Source organism: Octodon degus, unplaced genomic scaffold (assembly GCF_000260255.1).
Source record: "Octodon degus isolate 3935 unplaced genomic scaffold, OctDeg1.0 scaffold00038, whole genome shotgun sequence".
Taxonomy (NCBI): Eukaryota; Metazoa; Chordata; class Mammalia; order Rodentia; family Octodontidae; genus Octodon; species Octodon degus.
In genome coordinates, this window is record NW_004524614.1 from 14,339,845 (window position 1) to 14,360,834 (window position 20,990).

General features: G+C 39.0%; 1 protein-coding gene across 2 annotated transcripts in view; it reads right to left on the bottom strand.

Moving 5' to 3' along the window:
- Dclk1 (doublecortin like kinase 1) overlaps nucleotides 1–20,990 on the bottom strand; it is a 368,880-nt gene that overhangs the window by 93,424 nt on the left and 254,466 nt on the right. For both annotated transcript variants that reach the window (XM_004631081.2, XM_004631085.2), the window contains exon 5: nucleotides 9,572–9,688. In XM_004631081.2, the coding sequence (XP_004631138.1) occupies nucleotides 9,572–9,688 (117 nt within the window). The remainder of the gene's footprint in view (nucleotides 1–9,571; nucleotides 9,689–20,990) is intronic.

Sequence of the window (20,990 nt, forward strand, 5' to 3'; positions counted from 1 at the left end):
GTATGTATGTATGCATGCATGCATGTATGTATGTATGTGAAAAAGATAGGTAGGTCAGTAGATAGATAGACAATACATAGATAGTTGGGTACTACCTTTGGTTTCAGGAATACATGGAATGCCTTGAAGTTTGTGCCTGTGGATAAGGAAGGACCACTGTATATTGGTTACAGCACATAGCTAAATAATGCTCCTTATAACATGTCAGGCTGCACCCTTTCCTTCATCACTTTACACAGCTAATCCTACTCTTTTTTATGAGTTGTAAATAGGAATCCAGGGATCTATATCAACTAATCAGTGCCCACTCAGTACATGTAAAATTCATACTGGTCTCTGCCCCCAAGAAGCTTAAAATTTAATATGAAAGTTATCAAAACATCTAGAACATAAAAACATTTGGCTGACTTTTATTAATTCATTGCTGATTTTAAATGACTTCAGACCCATCTATATGGAAGTTGAGCAACACTTTTATGAATTTGAAGGGTTTTTCTTTACAGTTACATGTGCAACACTCCTAGGTACCAAGTGAAAACTGAATACTTTTAAGGCTCTCAAATAGGTCCTGAAATCAGAGAAATTTCAAAGCAAGATTGCCTAATGAAGAGGTGAGCAACTTTTTTTTCATTGAAGAAATATTTGACTGTGCTTCTGTTACACCCACTGTGCTAAACACAGTGGACTGAAAAATGAAAGGAATACAAGTTTCTAACAATCTACATTGAGCTACCACACATGAAAGTATGTATAGCATTGTTAACTAAAATGAGAGTTCACAGGAAAATCAAACTATTGTAGTAAAGCTGCCATAAAAAGAACATTGAAATATGTATACAGGATGCAGTTGAGGGCATTGAGTTCCTTCTGGGGAGAAGTGGGGTATGAACAGACATCCATGTGGGTATTTTAAAACAAAAACATCTCCTTAAGGAAGAGATCAGAGCTCACAGATGATTCATATCATGATCTAAACCAGTTTTCTGTACTATAATCAGAGAGTTGATAAAATTTTGATCTCTCCTTTCATTCTTTGGCTACATGGATCTAAACGCTTTTTATCAAACATGATCAGAGAAGGAAGATATGAAGATAATACACACCATTGACTTTCCGTAAAGTATTCATGAAATTTACTGAAAGAAACTCTAGGTAGACACCAAGCCCATTCCACACACAGTTTATCTTCTCACCACAGTATTTCCTACTTTGCTATAATAAGCTGATCTTGCTCAGGATCTCACACCTGAAATTGTTTCTGCAAATCTTTACACCGAGTTAGGCATGCTTATGTTTTGAAAAGCAAGGTATACAGAGCTCCATTTGTTCCTCACCACTTTGCTTGTGGAAAGATATTAGAAAATATTTGTATTTATACATTTTGCTCCATGACCAAACCAAACCTAGCTAAATGGTTTTATCAACACCTTATCAAAGTCAAAACAAAAAAGCACATGAAAAGAAAGGAGGAAGCATATATTAAAAATTAAATGACAGAACGATGGTTGAATCTCCTATATTTTATAAATGTTTAGTAATGACACTGCATTATTTCATAATGAAAACAGCTGGGAATATAAGTAACCCAGTGATGGAGCAGTCTTGAATGTGTATTTAGTCTTCAAGGGAGGAGGGAGAAACTATATCATAGGAGGTAGTTTTATTTTAGGATAAAATATTTTTAAAGTAAAAATAAATTTCAAACTGAGACTCTTCAATAGTTATCATTTCTCTTTGTATTTTTCCTTCTTTTCTATAACATGTTTTGCCCTTTGTGCCAGATTGTCCATTCTTTCATATGTGTGTAAGCCTTAGCACTCGTGCTATAACACAAAATCCTGGCCTTTTCCTCCTATTCCTCCTCACCTCCTTCTTCTCTTCCATCCTCTCCTTCTCTCTCTCCCTCTCCCTCTTCTGCATCCTCCATTTTCATACTACTAAGGATTGAACCTTGTAGTCCTTTGCATTCAACTACATCTCTAGGCTTTTGTTTTTTTCTTTATTTTGAGATAGGCCACTAACATGCTAAGTCACTAAATGACCCAGCTGGGCTTGAACTTGTGACCTCCTACCTCAGCCTCCCAGAATGTTGAGATTACAGGCATATGCCACTGCCTGTAATCTTGCCACCCACGTTCCTCTTTTTCTTCTTTTCTTTTTTTAACTGAAATCACAAACAGCTTTTTGAGTATGAAATCCATGTTCCTATTTATCATACAATATCCTGCAAAGGCCCAATGATCATTCTCCCAGACGAGATAGTCATCTGATTTGACTGCTGAAATCATCCCTTCCCAAGTTATCAGTGGTATCCTCACTGCCAAATGCTGTGGCATCATTTCAAATGCTACTTGACTGCTTAGCATGGGCTATTTCTTGTCCTCCGCCCCATTTCCATATTTCCTGCTTCTTTGACTCTATCACTTTCAGCATCCAGTGGCCTCCAATTATCTTTTCCTAGAAATTTCAAATGAGCCAAGGGGCGTTGTCACATACCTATCATCCCAGCTACATGGGAGGTTGAGACAGGAGGTTGGCAAATTTTGTTTTGTTTTTTGGTGGAACCGGGGATTGAACTCAGACCCTTGTGCTTGCCAGGAAAGTGCTTATTCTACTGAGCTATCTCCCCAGAAGGAGGCTGGCAAATTTGGGGCCAGTCTGGGTCACTTAGCAAGACCCCATATTGTTATTTTAATTTTTTTTTTTTTTTTTTTTTTTTTTTTGCAGAACTGAACTCAGACCCTTGCGCTTGCCAGGGAAGCGCTTATTCTACTGAGCCATCTCTGAGACCCCATATTGAAATTTAAAAATTAAAACTAAAATCCCGAGGCTTTAGTTCAGTGGTAGAGTATCTTCCTAATATGCATGAACCTCCCCAGTACCATTAAAAAAGCTGCAGATGTTCCTCAGGGATCTATTTTCATCTTCACAGATCTTTGGGTGGGTGGGGGGCAAAAAACTTACATTTGTACTATTTAGATCATTACCTTATGCTAGGGCTTCTCAAATATATATCATCAGCTCAACTTTTCTGACTGAAACACTTATTCCTAAACACCTACTGACATTTCTGAAACATCTCACACACCACATGTCTAAAGTAGGATGCATTCCAGGCTTCTCTTCACTGGACAAATTGACTCTTCATCTCTGATCTTTTCTTCTCTCTCCCTGTGACCTCATATCTACTTAAAACTGTTGGCTTTGTTTCTTTTGAAATCTCTCTATTCCTAACAGTGCCTCTTTAATTCTGACCTTACAATTGTTTTGGTTTCTGGGTAACTGCCAGGGACTCACAGAGCTTTCCTGGCCCCTTGTCTACTGTGGCAGCACAGTTCCTAAAACTCCACTGTGATTTCAAGTAGAATACGAGCAACTTTGAAGACAAGGTCTGTGGTTTAATTATCTTTGTATCCTTAGGGTGTAATATATGCCTGGAACAGGAAGATGTTTAGGAGTCTAGTTAACAGTAGGAAGTTATAAAAGTTGATGTAGGATAATTTCTCCAAGTAAAAAGTGAAGATAATGGTTTAATGTTCTGCCCAGATTTTTTTTTCTATTGGTGTGAACACTAGGAGGAGTTGATGGTTGAAAAGAATGAGGAAAAGGTTGGACTTTACATGCAGTAAGAAATTATAAAAACAAGGGATGAATCACAGCCCTCTTGAGCTTCATGGGTTTTGTTTTCAAAAATTTCCTTGGAGCCCCAAAGCAGAAAAGTTCTTCTATAGGTTGTATAAGGCCCAAACCGCTGGAGTGAAGGAATGACTGAGCCAAAGATCAATCATTAAAAATCTGCCTTTGAACATAGTCAGAGGAAATCAAAAGAATTTGACAAATTGGACCAATGAGCTGATTAAAATTTTCTTCCCCTCACAGCTTCGATTCATGACTTATCTGCATATGTAGCATAAAATATTTCATATAACTCTTAAAAAAGTAAAATCTAATTAGCAGAAATAAAAAGATTTCAGGATTTCCAGAGTACCATACAAGTAAACACTAAGCCCCAGGAGTGAAGAATAGTGCTTTGGTCAAGGTAACAGTTTATTAACTAAGTGACCAGCTTTTCTCTCTTTCAGATGTCCACTCTGGCATCTCCAGCACCAAGCACTGATGGTCCATTGTAGATTCTCACTGTGTACTGAACGAATGAACGATTGTTGCCATGGGTGTTTTGCATAAAGTCTAGACTGTACAAGCATCTCTCAAGGTTCTTAGGGGACTGGTTCCGCCACCTGCCGTGAATACTCAAATCTGCAGATGCTCAAATTTCTATATATAAAGTGGCATATTTTCATGTAACCTACTACTATTTTCCTATATATTTTAACTAATCTCTAGATTACTAAATACCTAATGTAGTATAATGTCATATGAAAAAACTGTTGTATTGAATTGAGGGAATAATGATAAAAAAGAGAAAGTCTGTGCATATCTTTTTTTCTGAATATTTTTGATCCAAGGTTCGTTGAATCAAGGAACTCAGATCCTGCATATACAGAAGGCAGCTGCACTTTAGACTATAAGCTTCTGAAGGGCACGAAAGTGTACCAATGCCTGCTTGAACTGATGGGCAGAAGGCATGCAAAGGGCATCGGTCGTGCTTGCCATGGCTTCAGTAGACAGAGAGCTGAAGTAGAGGATGTCATCCTAAGAAAAGTTGGCCATGTACCTACATGGGAATAAATCTTCTACAACAATGCCCATACATCCTTAAACAGATTTGAGGAAAGGTTAAACTTTTGAGAGAGACTGCAGCAAAGTAGTCAAAATAGCTTTCTTATGCACCTAATATTAAGAAAATAATATAAAGAAAACCTAAACTTTATAGTCTCAATTGAAACAAAATTAATGCATATTATATTTTTACTTTTGAAGTATTTTGCTATAACCTCTTTGTGCAGATAAAGAAATTTACTTAAAAGCACTTCACTATCGAATTATCTATTTCATGAGATGTCTGTGTTCTAAGGACACATGTGTACTAAGATTAAGTAATCATCCAATGCTCCTCACAATGTTCTTTTAGATTCTTATTTCTTTAAGAAGCAACTAAAGACTCCTTTATAGTATTCTTAGGAATTCTGCCTCCAATGTCTCAATATATAATTATTTGGAGCTTGGTGCTCTTCTGTGTATTATTAGGTTTCTGTTTTCTCTTCTAGTTTCACTTGCCTTTTTTGTATTCTTTCTGTAATGGAGACTAATAATAATTCAATAGGTCTGTGAGTTATATCACCTATAAATTATTTGAGGGCCTTAACCTCTATGCTTCTTGACAGTAGGGCCTCTTTTCTTTCATCTCTGCGTCATTAGCACCTAGCAAATGTTTGACACTAGTAGGCCTGCAATTGATATTTCTGAATGTGTAAATGAACACCTTACATTAATAAATCACCTCAATTCCTTCCAGTCCTGAGAAGAGGAATGGGTGAAGAACAGAAGGAAGATTTATAGAGGATTCCTGTTCTCACACTAACAAACAAAGGAAAGTTTCTGTCAGTCACTGACATAAATCATGAAGTTGGAGTGGAATGCCAGGTGGAATTAACATTTTTACGCTTATGTTGTGAGATATGAAATTGTAAACTGCAATTTTGAATAGGTACAAGATTATCTCATGTAGCCAGCCTGGTGTGGCTAGGGTGCTAGGATCTCAAGGTTCAACTTGCACCATTATTCAACTCTGAAACTCTTAACAGAGCAATGACCACAGCTCTGCTTCCTCATTTCTGCAAACACAAAGATTTTATCTTACTACTTTCTATTGGGAAGCCATTGGGATGATCACAAAAGATCAAAGGGTTAGAAGTCCTGTATAAACTGTGTTTAAGAGTGTAAGATAACTATATATTATGTTTTGGATAAGGGTCCTTCAAAGGCCTATGTACGCTGGATGTGGTCCCCAGCCCCGGTACCGTTGGTAGGTGACAGAACCTTTAAGATGTGGTGCTTCATAAGAGGAAGTTAGGTCAACTGTGGGGTGTGTCGTGGCTGTTACAGTTATGGGTAGCTAACACATATTATTGTTAACATGGTCTAAAAACTGAGCAAGTCTTAATTTTATAATATGCTAAAGGTTTTACACAATGTGGGAAGATGAATTATGGAAGTAGAAGTAAAAATCTAAAATAGAAAGCATTTCAAACTTCAATGTTTTAGAGGGAAAACAAGGTTTCTTTACTGCTTAAAAGCTTCATTTATTTTAGTAATTGGGTTTGGGGCAGCATCAATGTTTTATGGAACATTAAAATAAAATTAAGCACATTTGAGTCCCTATGATTTATGAAAATCATGGAACAGGCTATTTTAAGAAAACTGTGATGGGATCAATATAAATGTAATTTAGTGCTTCTTTTCTTTGGTTTCAAAAGTCACAGTTGAGTAGGGATGGGAGGCCTGAACAAGCGGTGTGGAAGGTCCCACAGCACAGCTTCCCTGCCATCCCACAGTACTCTTGCCCTGCTCAGACTGATGATACCACTAGAATCTGCAAACCTTAGGCTTGGTCTCAGGGAAAGGGAATGATCTTGAGCCAGTGAGCATAGTTTATACATTTGTGACCTGGAGTTGGCTGATCCATAAATTTCCTGAAATTTGGGATCACTGAGGAGGCAGCAAGATTCTATAGCAAGTGAGAGTCCAAGAAACAGTAGCTTCATATTATAGGTCAGAAATAACTGCCTGTTATGACCGGGAAATGGCTATCATCTCTCCTAGGTCAAAACACAGAGTTGAAAACTTTGTATGCATAAGAACCTCACATTAAACAAAACATAATTGGAGCTGTATAATTCATTTGATCTAAAAGATAGTGCACCTTGAATGAAGTGTATATTTTTAAATAACATGCTAACTTAAAATGGATTCCGATTCCACTATCTTCATGAAAATTATAGTACTTGACATAGGTTATCTATTAAGAATCCCAAGTTAGTGCTAGTCAAATTAACCAAGTTTTACTTAGAGCAGAAAATGCTTCTGGAAAATAATGAAAATAGAAAATTTTGTTTGAAGCAACTTGTTGGATTTGAAGATAATCACAATTCTCTGTTCCTGGCTCCCAAAACCTCGTATTCATCTCCTTACACAGTGTGCATCCAGTCCCTCTCCAAGTGTTCTCAAAGTCTAACGTATTTCCAATGTTACTTAAATTCCAAGTCCAAAGTCCTCTGCCACTCAAGGAAACGCTCAGCTGTGAATTCCTATAAAATTAAAAAAAGACTAGCTCCATGTTCCTAACACCACAACAGCACAGAATAAGCAATATCTCTCCAGAGGGAGGAATGGGAAAGTAGAAAGCAATTGAGCGAAGCAATACTCAAACCAGAAACTCCATGTCCAGCCTCTGAGAAATGTAGTGGCATGATGCGAATTTCACAGGGCTTGAGGAGCCCTACCCGTGTGCTTGCCAGCTGCAGCCTTCAAGGTTGTAGCAGTGCCAGCTTTCCTTCCAGGCTTGTGGCTTTCCTCAGTACAAATCCTGTGATTTTAGTATCATTTCCACTGCAGCTTTGGCTTTACTCTCTCAGCCTTCTACATCACTATCTCAGGGGTTGTGTGAAGGGGTTCTACCTGCAACACATTGCCTCATTTCCCAGGTCTCCCTTTCAAATCTGGGTGAAAGATCCTACAGCTCCATACTCTTATGTTCTGCATGCTTGGAAAACAAGTATTACATGGACAACACTATGATTTGTTGTCAGGTTGAGAGGTAGCTAAGGCCATGTGGATCATGGCTGCAACAACCTCTGAGTACCTACATGTCTGAGCACAGTGAAAATCAATCCTGAGAGGAACAATCTTCTACTGGCCTTGTACCATCAGAGTGCCCCAGTTCTTTCTTCTCAAAACTAGGTATTTCAAATAAGCTTATAATTTTTACATCTGAGTCTGTGATGAGTAGAGTCTGGCCAATACCTGACATGCTCTCAAGGTATCTTTCCTATAAGTCCTGGTGCAAATAAAATACTTGGATTCTTCTTAATGATACTAATCTCTTCAGCAAATGTACCATCTTTGGTACACACTTTCCAGTGCTTATTTTCTAATCAAACTAAATTTTATCCTCTGCTTTTTGTTCTAGCTATATCTACACCTACCTGCTCTGCATTTTTCCCCTCAATTCTCATTGCAAATCTGACTAAAATCAGTCAGTAATATCTATGCCATTGTCTGAATACAGTGCCATCTTGAAATCTTCTTTGCCAGGTCAATTAGTCTTTTGCCTTTAAATTCTTCCTCATACAAGATCTTAAGCCATAAACCCTAGGTGGAAAAATGATTTGCCAGATGTAACATGAATCATGAATAATCTCTAGCTCAGTTTCCACTAGAATTCTTGCTTCTACCTAAAGCCTCATGAGAAAAGACTTTCCTGTTCACATTCTATCAACATTCCAGTCTCCTGAGCTCATACCAGAATCACCATCTAAGCTCCACTTACACTATGAGAAGCCTTTTCTTGTTGGCACATCTAATCCTTCTAGATTCCTTCCAAAAACCCATCCCAAAGGCACCTGATCCACATGCTCAGGTAGTTACAACAAGGACCCTGCTTCTTGGTTCTAATTTTCTGTGTTGGTAAGATTTTTGAGGCTATGACAAAACCCCTGAAATGAACAATGTAAATAAGACAAGAATTACTGTGGCTTATGGTTTCAGAAGCTTCTTGGCTTCATTGCTTTAGGCTTGTGCTGAGGTGGAAACATCATGAGGGAACGGTGTGGGTGAGGAAATCTGCTCACAGGGAAAGAGCATGAGAGAAAAAGGCAAGAAACCAGGAATTGTCCTTAAGATCATGCTATCTTGATTCACTCCCTTCATCTAGCCCCCCTCTCTTGCTGCCACCACCACCCAATAATATCATCAAATAATTATCAGTGGTTTAAACCATTTGATGAAGATAGAACCATCACAATCCAATGACTATCTCAAAAGCCCATCCATCAAATGGCAACCAAAACTTTAACACATGAGTCTGGGGAAGTCTTTCAAACCCAAGCCATTGTGGGGCTGAGATGTTACCATATAAATCAGCCCAGTCCAACACCAGCACTTGAACCCACTGTAAGATAGACCCAACCAGGGTCACTGCAGGGATGGTCCCTGTTCCACTATCCCAATCTCACTGCTTTTAGCTCCAGAGTCATGAAAAGAAACTGAGATTACAGTCAAAAGTGGATTAAACACAGGTTCAGAAAATACACATAGAAAACCCATCATAAGCTAGCGAGCCTCAGGCCAAATACATGCTATAAGGAGACCTCTAGCCCCTCAGAAATTATTTTCCTGGTATAAATCACTGAAGTTCATGGCATACTTCTATTTGTGGGCAAGTCTGTGTTTCCTGAGTCTCACAAAGTCTATTTTTCCAGGCTTATTATTTTTTTTTTCCTTACAGCCAACATGCTAGACTCTGGTAAATCTGTTCAACCACTCTAACATATTCTAAAATTGTAAGCCAGAATCTAGTTTTAAAAAAAACCTCACACTGCCTTCACACACCCTGTGCTACTCATATGTCAGAAACAAGGCAGTTTTTTCCTCATCTCCTCAGCTGCTTTACCTGAGCTGGTGGAGGCTGGGGACTTGCTGCGCCGGGAAGGTCCTGGGCTCTTGGTGGTGCTCCTGCGAGATGATGAAGCTATTTTGGTGTAAGAAGTGGACTTCACCACACGACATTCTGGAGGAGAGAACAACAGTGACACATCAAAATTGGGTTATAGCAAACAAACCATCTCATGTACCCCTGCCCCCAATTATGTAGCAACCTGGCTATAGCAACAAAACCATCTGCAGTCACACCTGCATCCTGACATTCTAATGCTTGGCTATAACAATGGGACCAAGAAACAATGCCTCTGTGCATAGTGGATTGCTTAGACATCAAAGTCAGTGACATTCTTTAAGCCTCCAAGTTGACCAGATTTCTTACCCTGACAAGCTGCATATGCGTGCCACTTGACCACTTCCCTAGAATAGATTCAGTCCCTGGCACTGAAGTTCAGTTTCTAGTAACAAGAAAACGAAGACACACTGTAGATTCTCAAAATATTTGCTGAATGAAATGAGTCTGGCAGGCTGAAAGAGAAGTACTTTTTAAAAGCTCCTAACAAACTGCCCTGCCCTCAGAATGCCTGGCTCAAACCCTACTTCCACCAGATTTCCGATAGGCAATTACCTAACCACTTGTTAAGTTTAGGTATTATTTAACCCCCAATTTTCAAATTTCCAAACAAATATAAAACTTCATTGTTCAAATCGGTTTAATTGACAGTATTGTATTTTCACCACATGCATATGTGCCATTTGTAATTCTTCTTTTGCAATTACTTATTGGCATCCCTTCCTCATTAGCAATCAGGATGATTTTTTTCATTGTTTGTAAGAATGTATTCTATATTAGAAATTTATTCCTTAGTCTATTCTGTTATAAATATTTCTATTTGCAGTTGTTAAAACATTAGCCCTTTAAAAACTATACTAGCTTAAAATTAATGTGTAATTTATTAATTTTTCCATTATGCATTTATAAACCATTTTCTACTTTAACAACAAAAAACCCCTAATTTTGTAACTGAACAGCTAGTGCTACTCTTGCTTTATTTTTGAATTTTTGCTTCCTTATCAGTACAATTCTAATTTTGTAAGTTGAAAGTATGTTTCTTTCTCTTGTCCACTCTGAATGAACATGGTAGTTCATATTCTTTAGTATAGAAAAAAGAATGAAAGTATATTTATAATAAAAATGTTAGTAGAGTTGACATAGAAAATAGGACATAGGGAAGAAAGTCATGAGTAGAACTGGGGCAAAAAAAAAAAAAAAGATTTCATGAAGAAGGGGAGGTAAAGACAAGGAGGGAAATGGTGCCTTGAAATGCTAATATTTGCAACTTCCTCAGCTTTTTTTTTTCATAGCCAAACAAGAGAGAAATGAGTCAAGGCACACAGAGCCTGCTGTGTTTTTCCCAGATGTTACGTGTGCCACTGCTGGCTGTTTTGGCCTACCCAGGGTGGTCCTGTAGGACATTTCATTTCTTAAGAAGGGGGAAAATGTTACACATATGGGAACAATAGTAAAAATTAGGAATAGTCAAGAAATGGCATTAAAAATATAGAAGATACAATCATAAACATCAAAATCATTCACATGGGACAATAATACTTCACGTGTGTCTATAGAGATTTTAACTCACCAAACTGAGGTTTGCACTGTGAGAAGACCTCATATAACTCAGGACTCTGTGTCCCCACAAATGATAACACATTCTGAAGTTTGTCTTGGATTTGGACATCTGCATTATATTAACAACCAAATTGCATTGGCATAATGTGGGCTAGTCCATGGGCGTTTGCCCAGTCACATGTTTATCAAGTACCCACTACGAGTGGGCACTGAAATACAGGCAGGATGTAGAACCAACAACACAAATTTGGAATCTGAAATACTAGCCACCTGGTAGTGGCACATAGATTTTTTTTTTTTTTTGCAAGCCATGCTTCTTTGTTAATAAATTTTATTTCAAAATACATTGAAAAACATTTGATTAGTACAACAGAGTTCAGAAATAATAGCACATTCAGTTGTGCTAATCAAAATCAGGACTAGAATGACCAGGACTTACTGTCTCAGGTCATGAACATTTAGAGGTCACAAAAACTTAAAACAATAATTTAAAAAGCTCAGCATTTAGCTAGGAATGAATAACTAAAATAGAAAGTTACCAGATGGTGCCCATTGTTAGTATGAGCCATTTTCAAGCTGAAACATGAATTAAAAATTGATTTTAGAGTTTTTCACAGGTGCCAGAACTGGTGGTCATGGTTCTAACCACCCATCAGGGTTTTACACCAGCATCATGGAACCAAGTTGGCCACACAAGCTGACGTTCTTCCATCTCCCAGAAAGACACTCATTATTTCAGTCAGGCACCTCAGTGTTGAAAAGAGCTTATGGGCTAATATCATGTCTCTTTTAATTCCATTGCTTCTTTTGAACTCAGTTATCAGCATACTATTAATCAATCAAAGTTAGTCCTTTATTCCTCTATCTCCCCCTCTTTCTACTTCGGTATTATCTAGTGCCTGACATATTCACAAGCATTAACAGCTGCTCAACAGTAATAATTCTGGGCCCAGTACTACTTCTGCGAACTCTTAGTAATTACTGGACTAATCCAACCATTTTCTGTGGAAATGAGGAAACTGAACTTTAGGCTAAATGACTTGAATCAGAACCTAAGTCTAATAAGAGAACCTGTACTGTAACATCCTGTGACTCAGTGGTATCCCAAATTTTCTGATCAAGGAGATCATGGGGCCACAAAGGAAAGTGATCAATGATGTAGAATGTGCCTAAGGAGAGTCACATGGAGAGAAAACATTCTCTCAGGCTTTCACAGAGAGCAAACTGGTCAAGCAATGGCTATGACTCATCCATAGGCTGACACTCACAAAGGATCTACAAACTTTGGTACAGGGTTTCAAGCTAAATCCTGAGGGGATTTGACTGACCTTGTCAGATACAAAAGTTACATTTCTTGTTATATCGGTCTTGCTTTATCTTGGTCTTATCCATCCAGCAGAAAAGTGTAGAAATGAGGTATAAAAATACCTCATATTAATATATTGAGCTGTAAAAGGCTCAAGTCAACAACTCTGACATTTCCAGCCCTGCAGATTACCCACTACTATTATGGACTACTAGACTATATTGGATTACTTTGCTGAATTTACACACCTACAATATTTGAATGGCAATGGAATACCCATCACTGACAAAAGTAAACAAAAAGAAGGGATATAAATGGAAGACCATTTTTTAGTGATATATATATATATATATATATATATATATATATATAATAGTTTGGATAGATATACAGCTACTTTCTCTTAGCTCAATGAGAAGAAAGTTTTGAACTAATAGCATTTAGACAAGATGTCATGTCTGCATCTTGTACTATGAATAAGTACTATGAAGACAACAATATGCAATGTATTAATTACTGTAACTGTCCTACTAACCTGTTTAGAAACTGTCTCAATGCTATTTTTTCTCAATAAAATTAATATTAAAAAAAGAACCTAAGTCTTTGTGGTTGGTATCTTTCTTATCATCCCAGTATCTGACATTGTAGGTCATACATGCTTGAGAAATGTGCATGCTCACGATCAGGGGCAGACAGATGAGTGACATGGAATGTGCAGATGGTGGCAAGAAGCTAGCTTTCATATCAACATTAAATTAAGAATTCAAGCCACTAAGGCTAATTTTCTTTCAGGTTATCTGTTATAGTTTTTAAAAAAGAAGTAATAAACACTTTCTAAGGTGGAGTTATAATGAAGTAATAACTTGGGGGAACCAGGGTCTGAAATATAATTAAAAATATTACAAATCTTGTTCCACTTGCCTTCAGGGTATGAGTAGGTTTCATGGGTCATACTGGGGATTAGTATAATTCTGAAAGACTTGTGCTGAATAGCAGAAATAGAAATAACACAAAATTACAGTCACTGCCCTGTTCAAAATGAACCCAGTTAAAGATTATTATAGTGCCAAAACATAAATTAAAGAAAAAATATAGCTCTAACCATCTTTCAAATTAAATTTTAGATATCAAATATTTGAATTAATTTAAGTAAGAATTATATTTTATAATGGTGAAAAATGTAGTGAGAAAAAAAACAAATGCTGACTTAAAGAGAATGCAAATTATTGACAGCTTAAAGCCACAAGTTAGAAACACTGTGAATAATATGACCTAAATGGCCAATAAATAGAAAGCCTTTTTATTCACACAAAATACATTTTCACTGTCTCTGACAAAGAAGGAAGTGGCACCTCTTATTTTTGGGTGCTTGCCTTGGGGACAATCACTTTTTCATTCTGATCATTTTTGGTACCCTTAAGTCTTATTGACCAATTTTCTGATAGGGCTACATTTCCTTAGGCTGTGGAGATACTGAACATTGCAGTTACTCCCTCAAGCATGAGGACACTGGAGGACTATAGTGGGTCACGTGGAAAGCCCAGGCATGACAAAATCTGTGGGTGCCTCTGCCCCTTATATAAAATGGCATAGTATTTACACATAAGCTGTGCAACTCTCTTGTATACTTTACATATCTCTAGATTACTTAATACTCAATGCACTGCAAAGTCTACTGAAATAGTTGTTATAGTATTGTTGGTGGTGATGATGAGGGAAAAAGATTATAGTGTTTGATACAGATGCAACCATTTTTGTGAACATTTTCCATATACAATTGTTTGAGTCTTCTTTTTGGTTTACTGATAGAACTAGTGGATATGGAAGGTTGAGGTGGATATATTCCTCCTATAGAGGTACGGAATTGTTGAGTATCCATATGTTAAAGCATTGGTGCCCAAGGTGGTGCTATTGAAAGGTAGTGGAATTTCTGAGAGATAGGGTTTAGCAGGAAGTCATTATGTCATTGGGGGAGTGCCCTTCAAGGGGATTGTGGGACTCTGGTTCTACCTCTACCTCCTGGCTTGAGATACAGTAGGTTTCCTCTGCCACATGCTATGATGTTTGCCCCCGCCACTAGTGGCTGGAAGTAATGGGGCGACCTGATTTTGGACTAGGAACTCAAGAACTGTGAGCTAAGAAACAAACCTTTTAGACAGAATACTCAACTTGCTTGGTGACCCATAAGCAACCGAGGAAGCAACCAAGGTTTTATTAAATCAATGTTTCAGAAAGTTCCTATGTTCATAGGTCTTTGAGGTGAAAGTTTTATTTAACATATGGTCCATACTAACATTAACTGTACAGGTTAACTGCTCAGGGGATTTGGTAAGACAGAAGTTAAAAAGTTTCCCACCTTCCATCAGGGTGCTCATAGAAATGGCCATTCTGTGATGGACAGATTTAAAGAGACAACCCAGATGGTGATGTATAGGAGAAGGTGGAACATGTTCTTTAGTCACTTTTCCAGAGGCATAAGAAGCTTCACTTGAGAACTGCCCCAGTTAGCAAGTAGGTTGAAATGCTATAGAAGAGGCTGAGGAGTAGGAACATTACAGGACTCCATCTCAGGCACCAGCAGCTCCCCTGAGGATACTCAATATCTGTCCATCAAAAAGGCCCACTTGTACCTTCTGAAGAAACTTGAACAAGGAAAAGGTGAAGACCTCTGAGTGTTTCGAAACCCTTTGGTGACAGGCTGGGTAAGAAACACTCTTTAAGTAAGGAGTGTTTTTACTCTTATCTCTTTTGTAAACTGCTAAGCATAAAAGCATTTTCAGGCAGTAGGTCTTTCATGTTGACTCTACTTTCAATTGTTCTGAACAGTGAAGGAGATAGTTCAATTCCATCTAAAAGAATTGATTATAGGCAGTAGACACTTGGTGCTCTCTGCCCTTCTCTGACAAACTACCTCTTAATTTGGCAGAAGTACAAAGCTTCTAACTGGAATAATATTCTGCTCTGTTCATATAAGAAAAGGAGAGTCAGGAAGCACACTCAGTTCAAGACTTTTTATAAAAATGGTACAAGCTCATTGAAAAAAAGAACTGAAAATTCTGGATAATTCCCCAGCTTTGTCCTTACATGTTCTTATTCTGCAAATTGGAAGAAAACTATGAGAATATCAAGGTTATTGTCACTGGGTCACCAGGCTCCTATATTCAGGAGAGTTCTCCCATGTGAATGGCTGCCCTGCTCCCCTGGAGCAGCTCCAGGCTGAGCTTTTCCCACTTCCTGTCCAATGGTTTTTGAAGCTTTTGCTGCTTTTGACTCATCTCCAGATTTTCTGCATGGGTGACCTGAACAGATCATTCCTGATATAATTAATGACTAAAGTTTACTTCCTATAGATCTATGATGACTTTCATGCTTCACAGCAACATTATAACAAACATAGACACCTTGGAGGAAGAGGGATGTGTATTTTCCTAGCTGCATGTTCTAGGAAGGACCGAGGCCTGTCCTGTGTTTCTGTACCATCTGGCTTTTGAGTTAACTCAACACTGCAAGACTCCTATCGCTACTGCCTATCAGGTTTAAAAAAGTGCTGCTTCCTTGAGCTCCATATGTAGCATGTCTGGGATAGAAACAAGACAGAGACATTCTAAAACACAGCTTTTTAAAAAAATCAGATTTGGAGCAGATTGAGTTGGAGACGAAGGCATCAGTTGGAGTGACTTAGCAAGAGAGTAAAGTTCCCCAAACTGAGACTTTAAATGTGCCTTCTAAAAATATAGGCACGTGTGTCTCAACCAGCACCCCAACCGGCCCAGCACAGCTTTGGAAACACCAGTTCAGCACTCCAGCTGGCGCCCACGTGTTCCTGCACTGTGTGGCTTGGGAAGCACTGGCTGGGATTTGATGTGTTATATAACATCTGCAAAAGGATTTATGGTGCTGGCATTTTCTGTACTAACATCTCAAGAGTCACTATTCAGATCTGCTGTTGTGATAGCATGGGTGATTCTCTTCTCTAAGTACTTTCTTTTCTCTAGCAGGCAAGTAACAAGGTATTTTTTTCCTACATAATAATCTAGAAGGTTCTGAGGGGTTAGATAATTTTACTTCAGAGATTCCATAGTACCCCAGCTTCTTATTGTCTTATTTCTGTAATGCCAAGTGTTTTCATCCACCTGGCCCCAATTGGCTAGTCTTGCTATGACTGGGTTTCAGCCCTTAGGGGAAGGAGAAAAAGAGGGCCACAAGGAGTAGGGAAGAAAAGCCGCCTCATGCCTCATCCTATCAGCTCTTTGGTTCCTGGAATTGATTCTATCCTGGTTGTTCTTTCCTTCCCACATGGCAACTATGCCGTTTAGTGCTGGCTGTTGGTTACATCCTTGGCTTCTACCCACCAGATACCAGTAGCACCTTTCTTAGCTAAGATGCCCCAAAATGTCTCCACACATTGCTAAATGTCCCCTGATGGGGAACTATTGCTTCTAGTCAGGAGCCACTGCTGGATATCTCCATCAGACAATGCTTCTGGAGGGAGGCCTCAATGAATTCCTGAATTCTTCATGGTGGTAAGGAAGCCATCGTCAACTGCACACCTGGGCTCCTAACCAATGCATTTTACACATTCCAGGGGTTTGGCCAATATGAATTGACAGCAAGGGGCTTTGGTGCATCCACTGCCATGACGGATGCGTCCATCACCAAGTACTGCGATGCACTTGGAAATCCTAACAGTTTTCCAGAGGTCTTTCACATTACTTGGAGTACAGGGCCTGGACTGTTGGTGGTCTCTTAGTAGAGAATTGGAGGTAGAGGAAGTCACGGGACACAGGAAGAGAAGGGTGACTTCTGTGATGTGTTGTGCAAGCCTGAGTGTTGTGGAAGGGCCAGGGCCACGTACACGATCAGCTACACTTGAAGTCAAGGCCTTTCCCTTGCAGGTCGCATTGACCTCTGCAGTGACCCTTTTGGAATCAACCTGAAACAGCACTCCCTAAGTTTATTTTAACTGAGTACAAGCACCCAGGAGATTTTAGTTATTAACCTATTGAAGCATGAAGATTTGTAACTCTTGTCATTAAGTTTGGAAGTAATGCCCAAAACAACCAAATCATGTCCCTTCTATCTTCTTAGAGCTAAGCGTCTTGTGTTTCTGAATTTAAAATGTCAGTTAAGTGTATAAGTTTGTTTTCCTTGTAAGAACCCAACATCATCAGCAGTAAATATGTCCAAGAAAACAATCTTTTCTCAGTGTCTGTGTTCTGCTGTCTGCTCAGGGCCAACTGTCTCTTCATTGGTCTTCACCAAGAGGCTTCTGCATTTGTTTGAACGTACAGCAGTTGCCAACATGAAGTCGCTTTGGCTGCCTCTGAGCTTCTCATAAAATTACTGTGCGCCTTCAGCGCGAGCTCTGTATATGCTCCAAGTGCCTCTCTTCCCAATGCATTATGCACCGTATCATTCTGCCCAACACCTTCATAGTCTTCACTGAAGATTGGACACCTTCAGAGACTAAATATACAGATGGCAACATCCAGAATGCACATGAATCAGAAACTTGACTCACAGCCTGAGGCATCATGCCCAGGAAACTGACCCCTTTCTCCTGCTAACAGCCAGAAGGCAACACACGAGAAGGCAGAGCTGTAGAAAGTCCGACTAGTAGCTCTAGCAATAATCCCAGGAGCCCAACCATAGCCTCTGTAACAATAAGCCTAAAATGGTTGAGACTTAATTTATAACTGTTAGATTTTCTAATTTTTGACTGTGTTTACAGTGTTGGGCCAACTAGAGGAAGCCTAATATGCTTACCCCAACTGATCCACTAAGATACTCCACTTCTGGTGATTCTGCCTGCAGACTCCCCACACTGACAGCCCCTTCAGGCACACCCAAGCTTTTCCTGCTTTGCACTCCAATGCTTCCTTCCTGACTCCTCAATCTCCCTATATACTCTCTGCCCAAAGTGAGGTGATGATGGCTGAAGCTCTGCTGTAGCAAGCTCCAGATAAATAGCTTTTCCTTTTCTCACTTGGTTGGGCTTCATTGATTTTGACAGTGCATATGGTTCTCCTACAGCCATGACTGGAGCACTGGGTACCATACGTGAAGGAAATTTCATTTTCACTCACACCTTAGGTTCCTGGAGGCCACAATTTTTATGCAGCCTTGGATATGAGCATGTTGTGTCTCTGTCAGTATGTCCCCTGGGACAGTCAATGTTTCTTCAGCGGACACAAAATAAAATAGCTAGCATGATGCAGGGTCAGGTAGTAGGTAAGCTTACTTTTATCTGGTAGAGTAATGACAATAGCCCTGCAGTGGGAACAGAAGAACACTGCCAATCCCACTCTTACTCCAGGTCAGTGTTCATAGGATGTACCCATGTATATACAATGGCCACATATCATCTGAATTTCTATCTCTCTCTCTTCTTTCCAAAGTATGTGTATTAGTTTCTTGTGGCTGTCATGACAAATTATCACAAATTCAGTGACTTAAAGTAACTTGGTGGGTCACAGTATTAAAAGCCAGAAGTCTCAAGTCAAGATATTAGGAAGACCATAGTCCTTCCAAAGGCTCCAGAGAATAATCCATTTCTTGTTTCTTCCAGCTTCTGATAGCTTCAAGAATTCTTTGTGATCATAACAGTCAAATCTCTGCCTCTATCTTGCACATGGACTTCTCCACATGTCTGGTTATTACCTTTTGCCTCTCTCTCTCTCTCTCTCTCTCTCTCTCTCTCTCTCTCTCTTTCTTTTTTTGGCAGAATTGGGGATTGAACTCAGGCCCTTGTGCTTGCCAGGGAAGCGCTTATTCCACTAGGCCATCTCCTTGGCCCCTGCTATTCTCTTATGTAGAGATCTGTGGTACAGTAATGAGCCCCAACTGAGTAGTCTAAGGTCATGTAAAGACCCTTAATTACTCGTAACTACAATGTCCTTTTCTGCTGGGTATTTAGCTTGCTGTAGCATGTATGTCTTAACTTTAGTACAACCATTTTTGATAATTTTTGTCATGAAATCTATGGCTATTCTATGCTTGCTTTCATCCCATAATTCTTTGTACTCTATGAAAATATGTTAGCATAGCCTGTAACAATGATGGTAAATCTTTTAGCACTTTAAACAATAACAAACAGCTGGCTGCAGCATGCTTGTCACAGGTTTGCCACCATACGGTAAGGTGCCTGCCTACCTCATCTCTTCTCTCTTCTTTCCTTTGGACACATTCACTGCTTTAGTTTCTCAAATGCAGTAAATTCTCCTATTTCTGGGCATTAGAATGTTAATTTCCTTGCACAAGGAATGTGTCCTCCCTTCTACCACTTTACCTGCTTAACTTCTCATGGTTCCTTGCTTAACTTAAATGTATTGCTTTTGTAAGTACCTGTCCTGCATTCCTGCTATTTTAGGTGCTTGGATACAGTAGCAAATCAGTAGAAAGGGTTCCTGCTTATGGAATCTGGTGGTTAAATGGGTTTTAAACAAACAAACAACTAGAAGCAAGAGCTAATTTTATAAGTACTTTGCCAAGAATTAAAAACTGACATGATTAGGGGCCTGAGTGAATAATTTCCTTATGCTGCTGGTCAGAGAAGATCTCTTGGCACAGAGGACAATGAAGTTAAGATCTGGACTCAGAAAGAAGCAAATAATGGGTTAGTCAAAGAGAAATGAGGAAGGCAGGGCACCAGATCAAGAAAGGATTTAGCAAGAGTGATGATAGGATCTGGTGGAGGAGTTTAAAAGATTCCTCTGGATGCTGTGAAAGATCTTAAGTGGGGCTCATCTAGGTGAGAAATGATGGTGGCTTTGCCTCAGGTAGAGGCCACAGAAGTGGATCCGAGAGAATGAGTGGGTGTATGGTGAGGACACACAATCTACACAGTTTGAAGATGGAATGCAGGGGGACAGAGTACCAGCTTGCATGCTGTTTGTCAGTGTATTGGCAGGTCCTATTGAAGGGACTGTACAGTGCAGTAAGTTAGTGTAGACGCATGCAGGAGGGTCCACAGCCTTTAGCCTTTCTGCAGGATAAAGCCAGGCTTTCAAGCCCTTTGAAATCCAGATTCTTTTTCCCTCCCCTGGGATTCCTAAATTATAATCATTGGAGGTGGGACCTGAAATAATAATAACAATAATAAAATCCAACTGATTTCAATGATGTAGATCCACAGACCATAAAGCTTTTGCCAGTTTCTGGGTTTTGGATAAGAAAATCGCTAAGAGAATCCAAAGCCTCAGAGTTTGAAATAATTGTGCAAAGCGACATTTGTTAGAAAGAACTAAAAATACGAGGAAATAAATTAAGAAGACTAATAATAAGTCTTTAAAAAGCAACAAATACATGCCCTTCAGATTTCACCCTATTCAAATTTGTAAAAAACACTGAGCCATTATCTAGCAAAAAGAATACATTGGAAAAATAAGTTGTCCTATTTATTGACAATTTATGAACACCTGGTTTTCATTAGCTACAAGATGGGAGGATCTGAAAGACAGATTAAAAAAATAAGAAACAGATAAGTTACTCAAG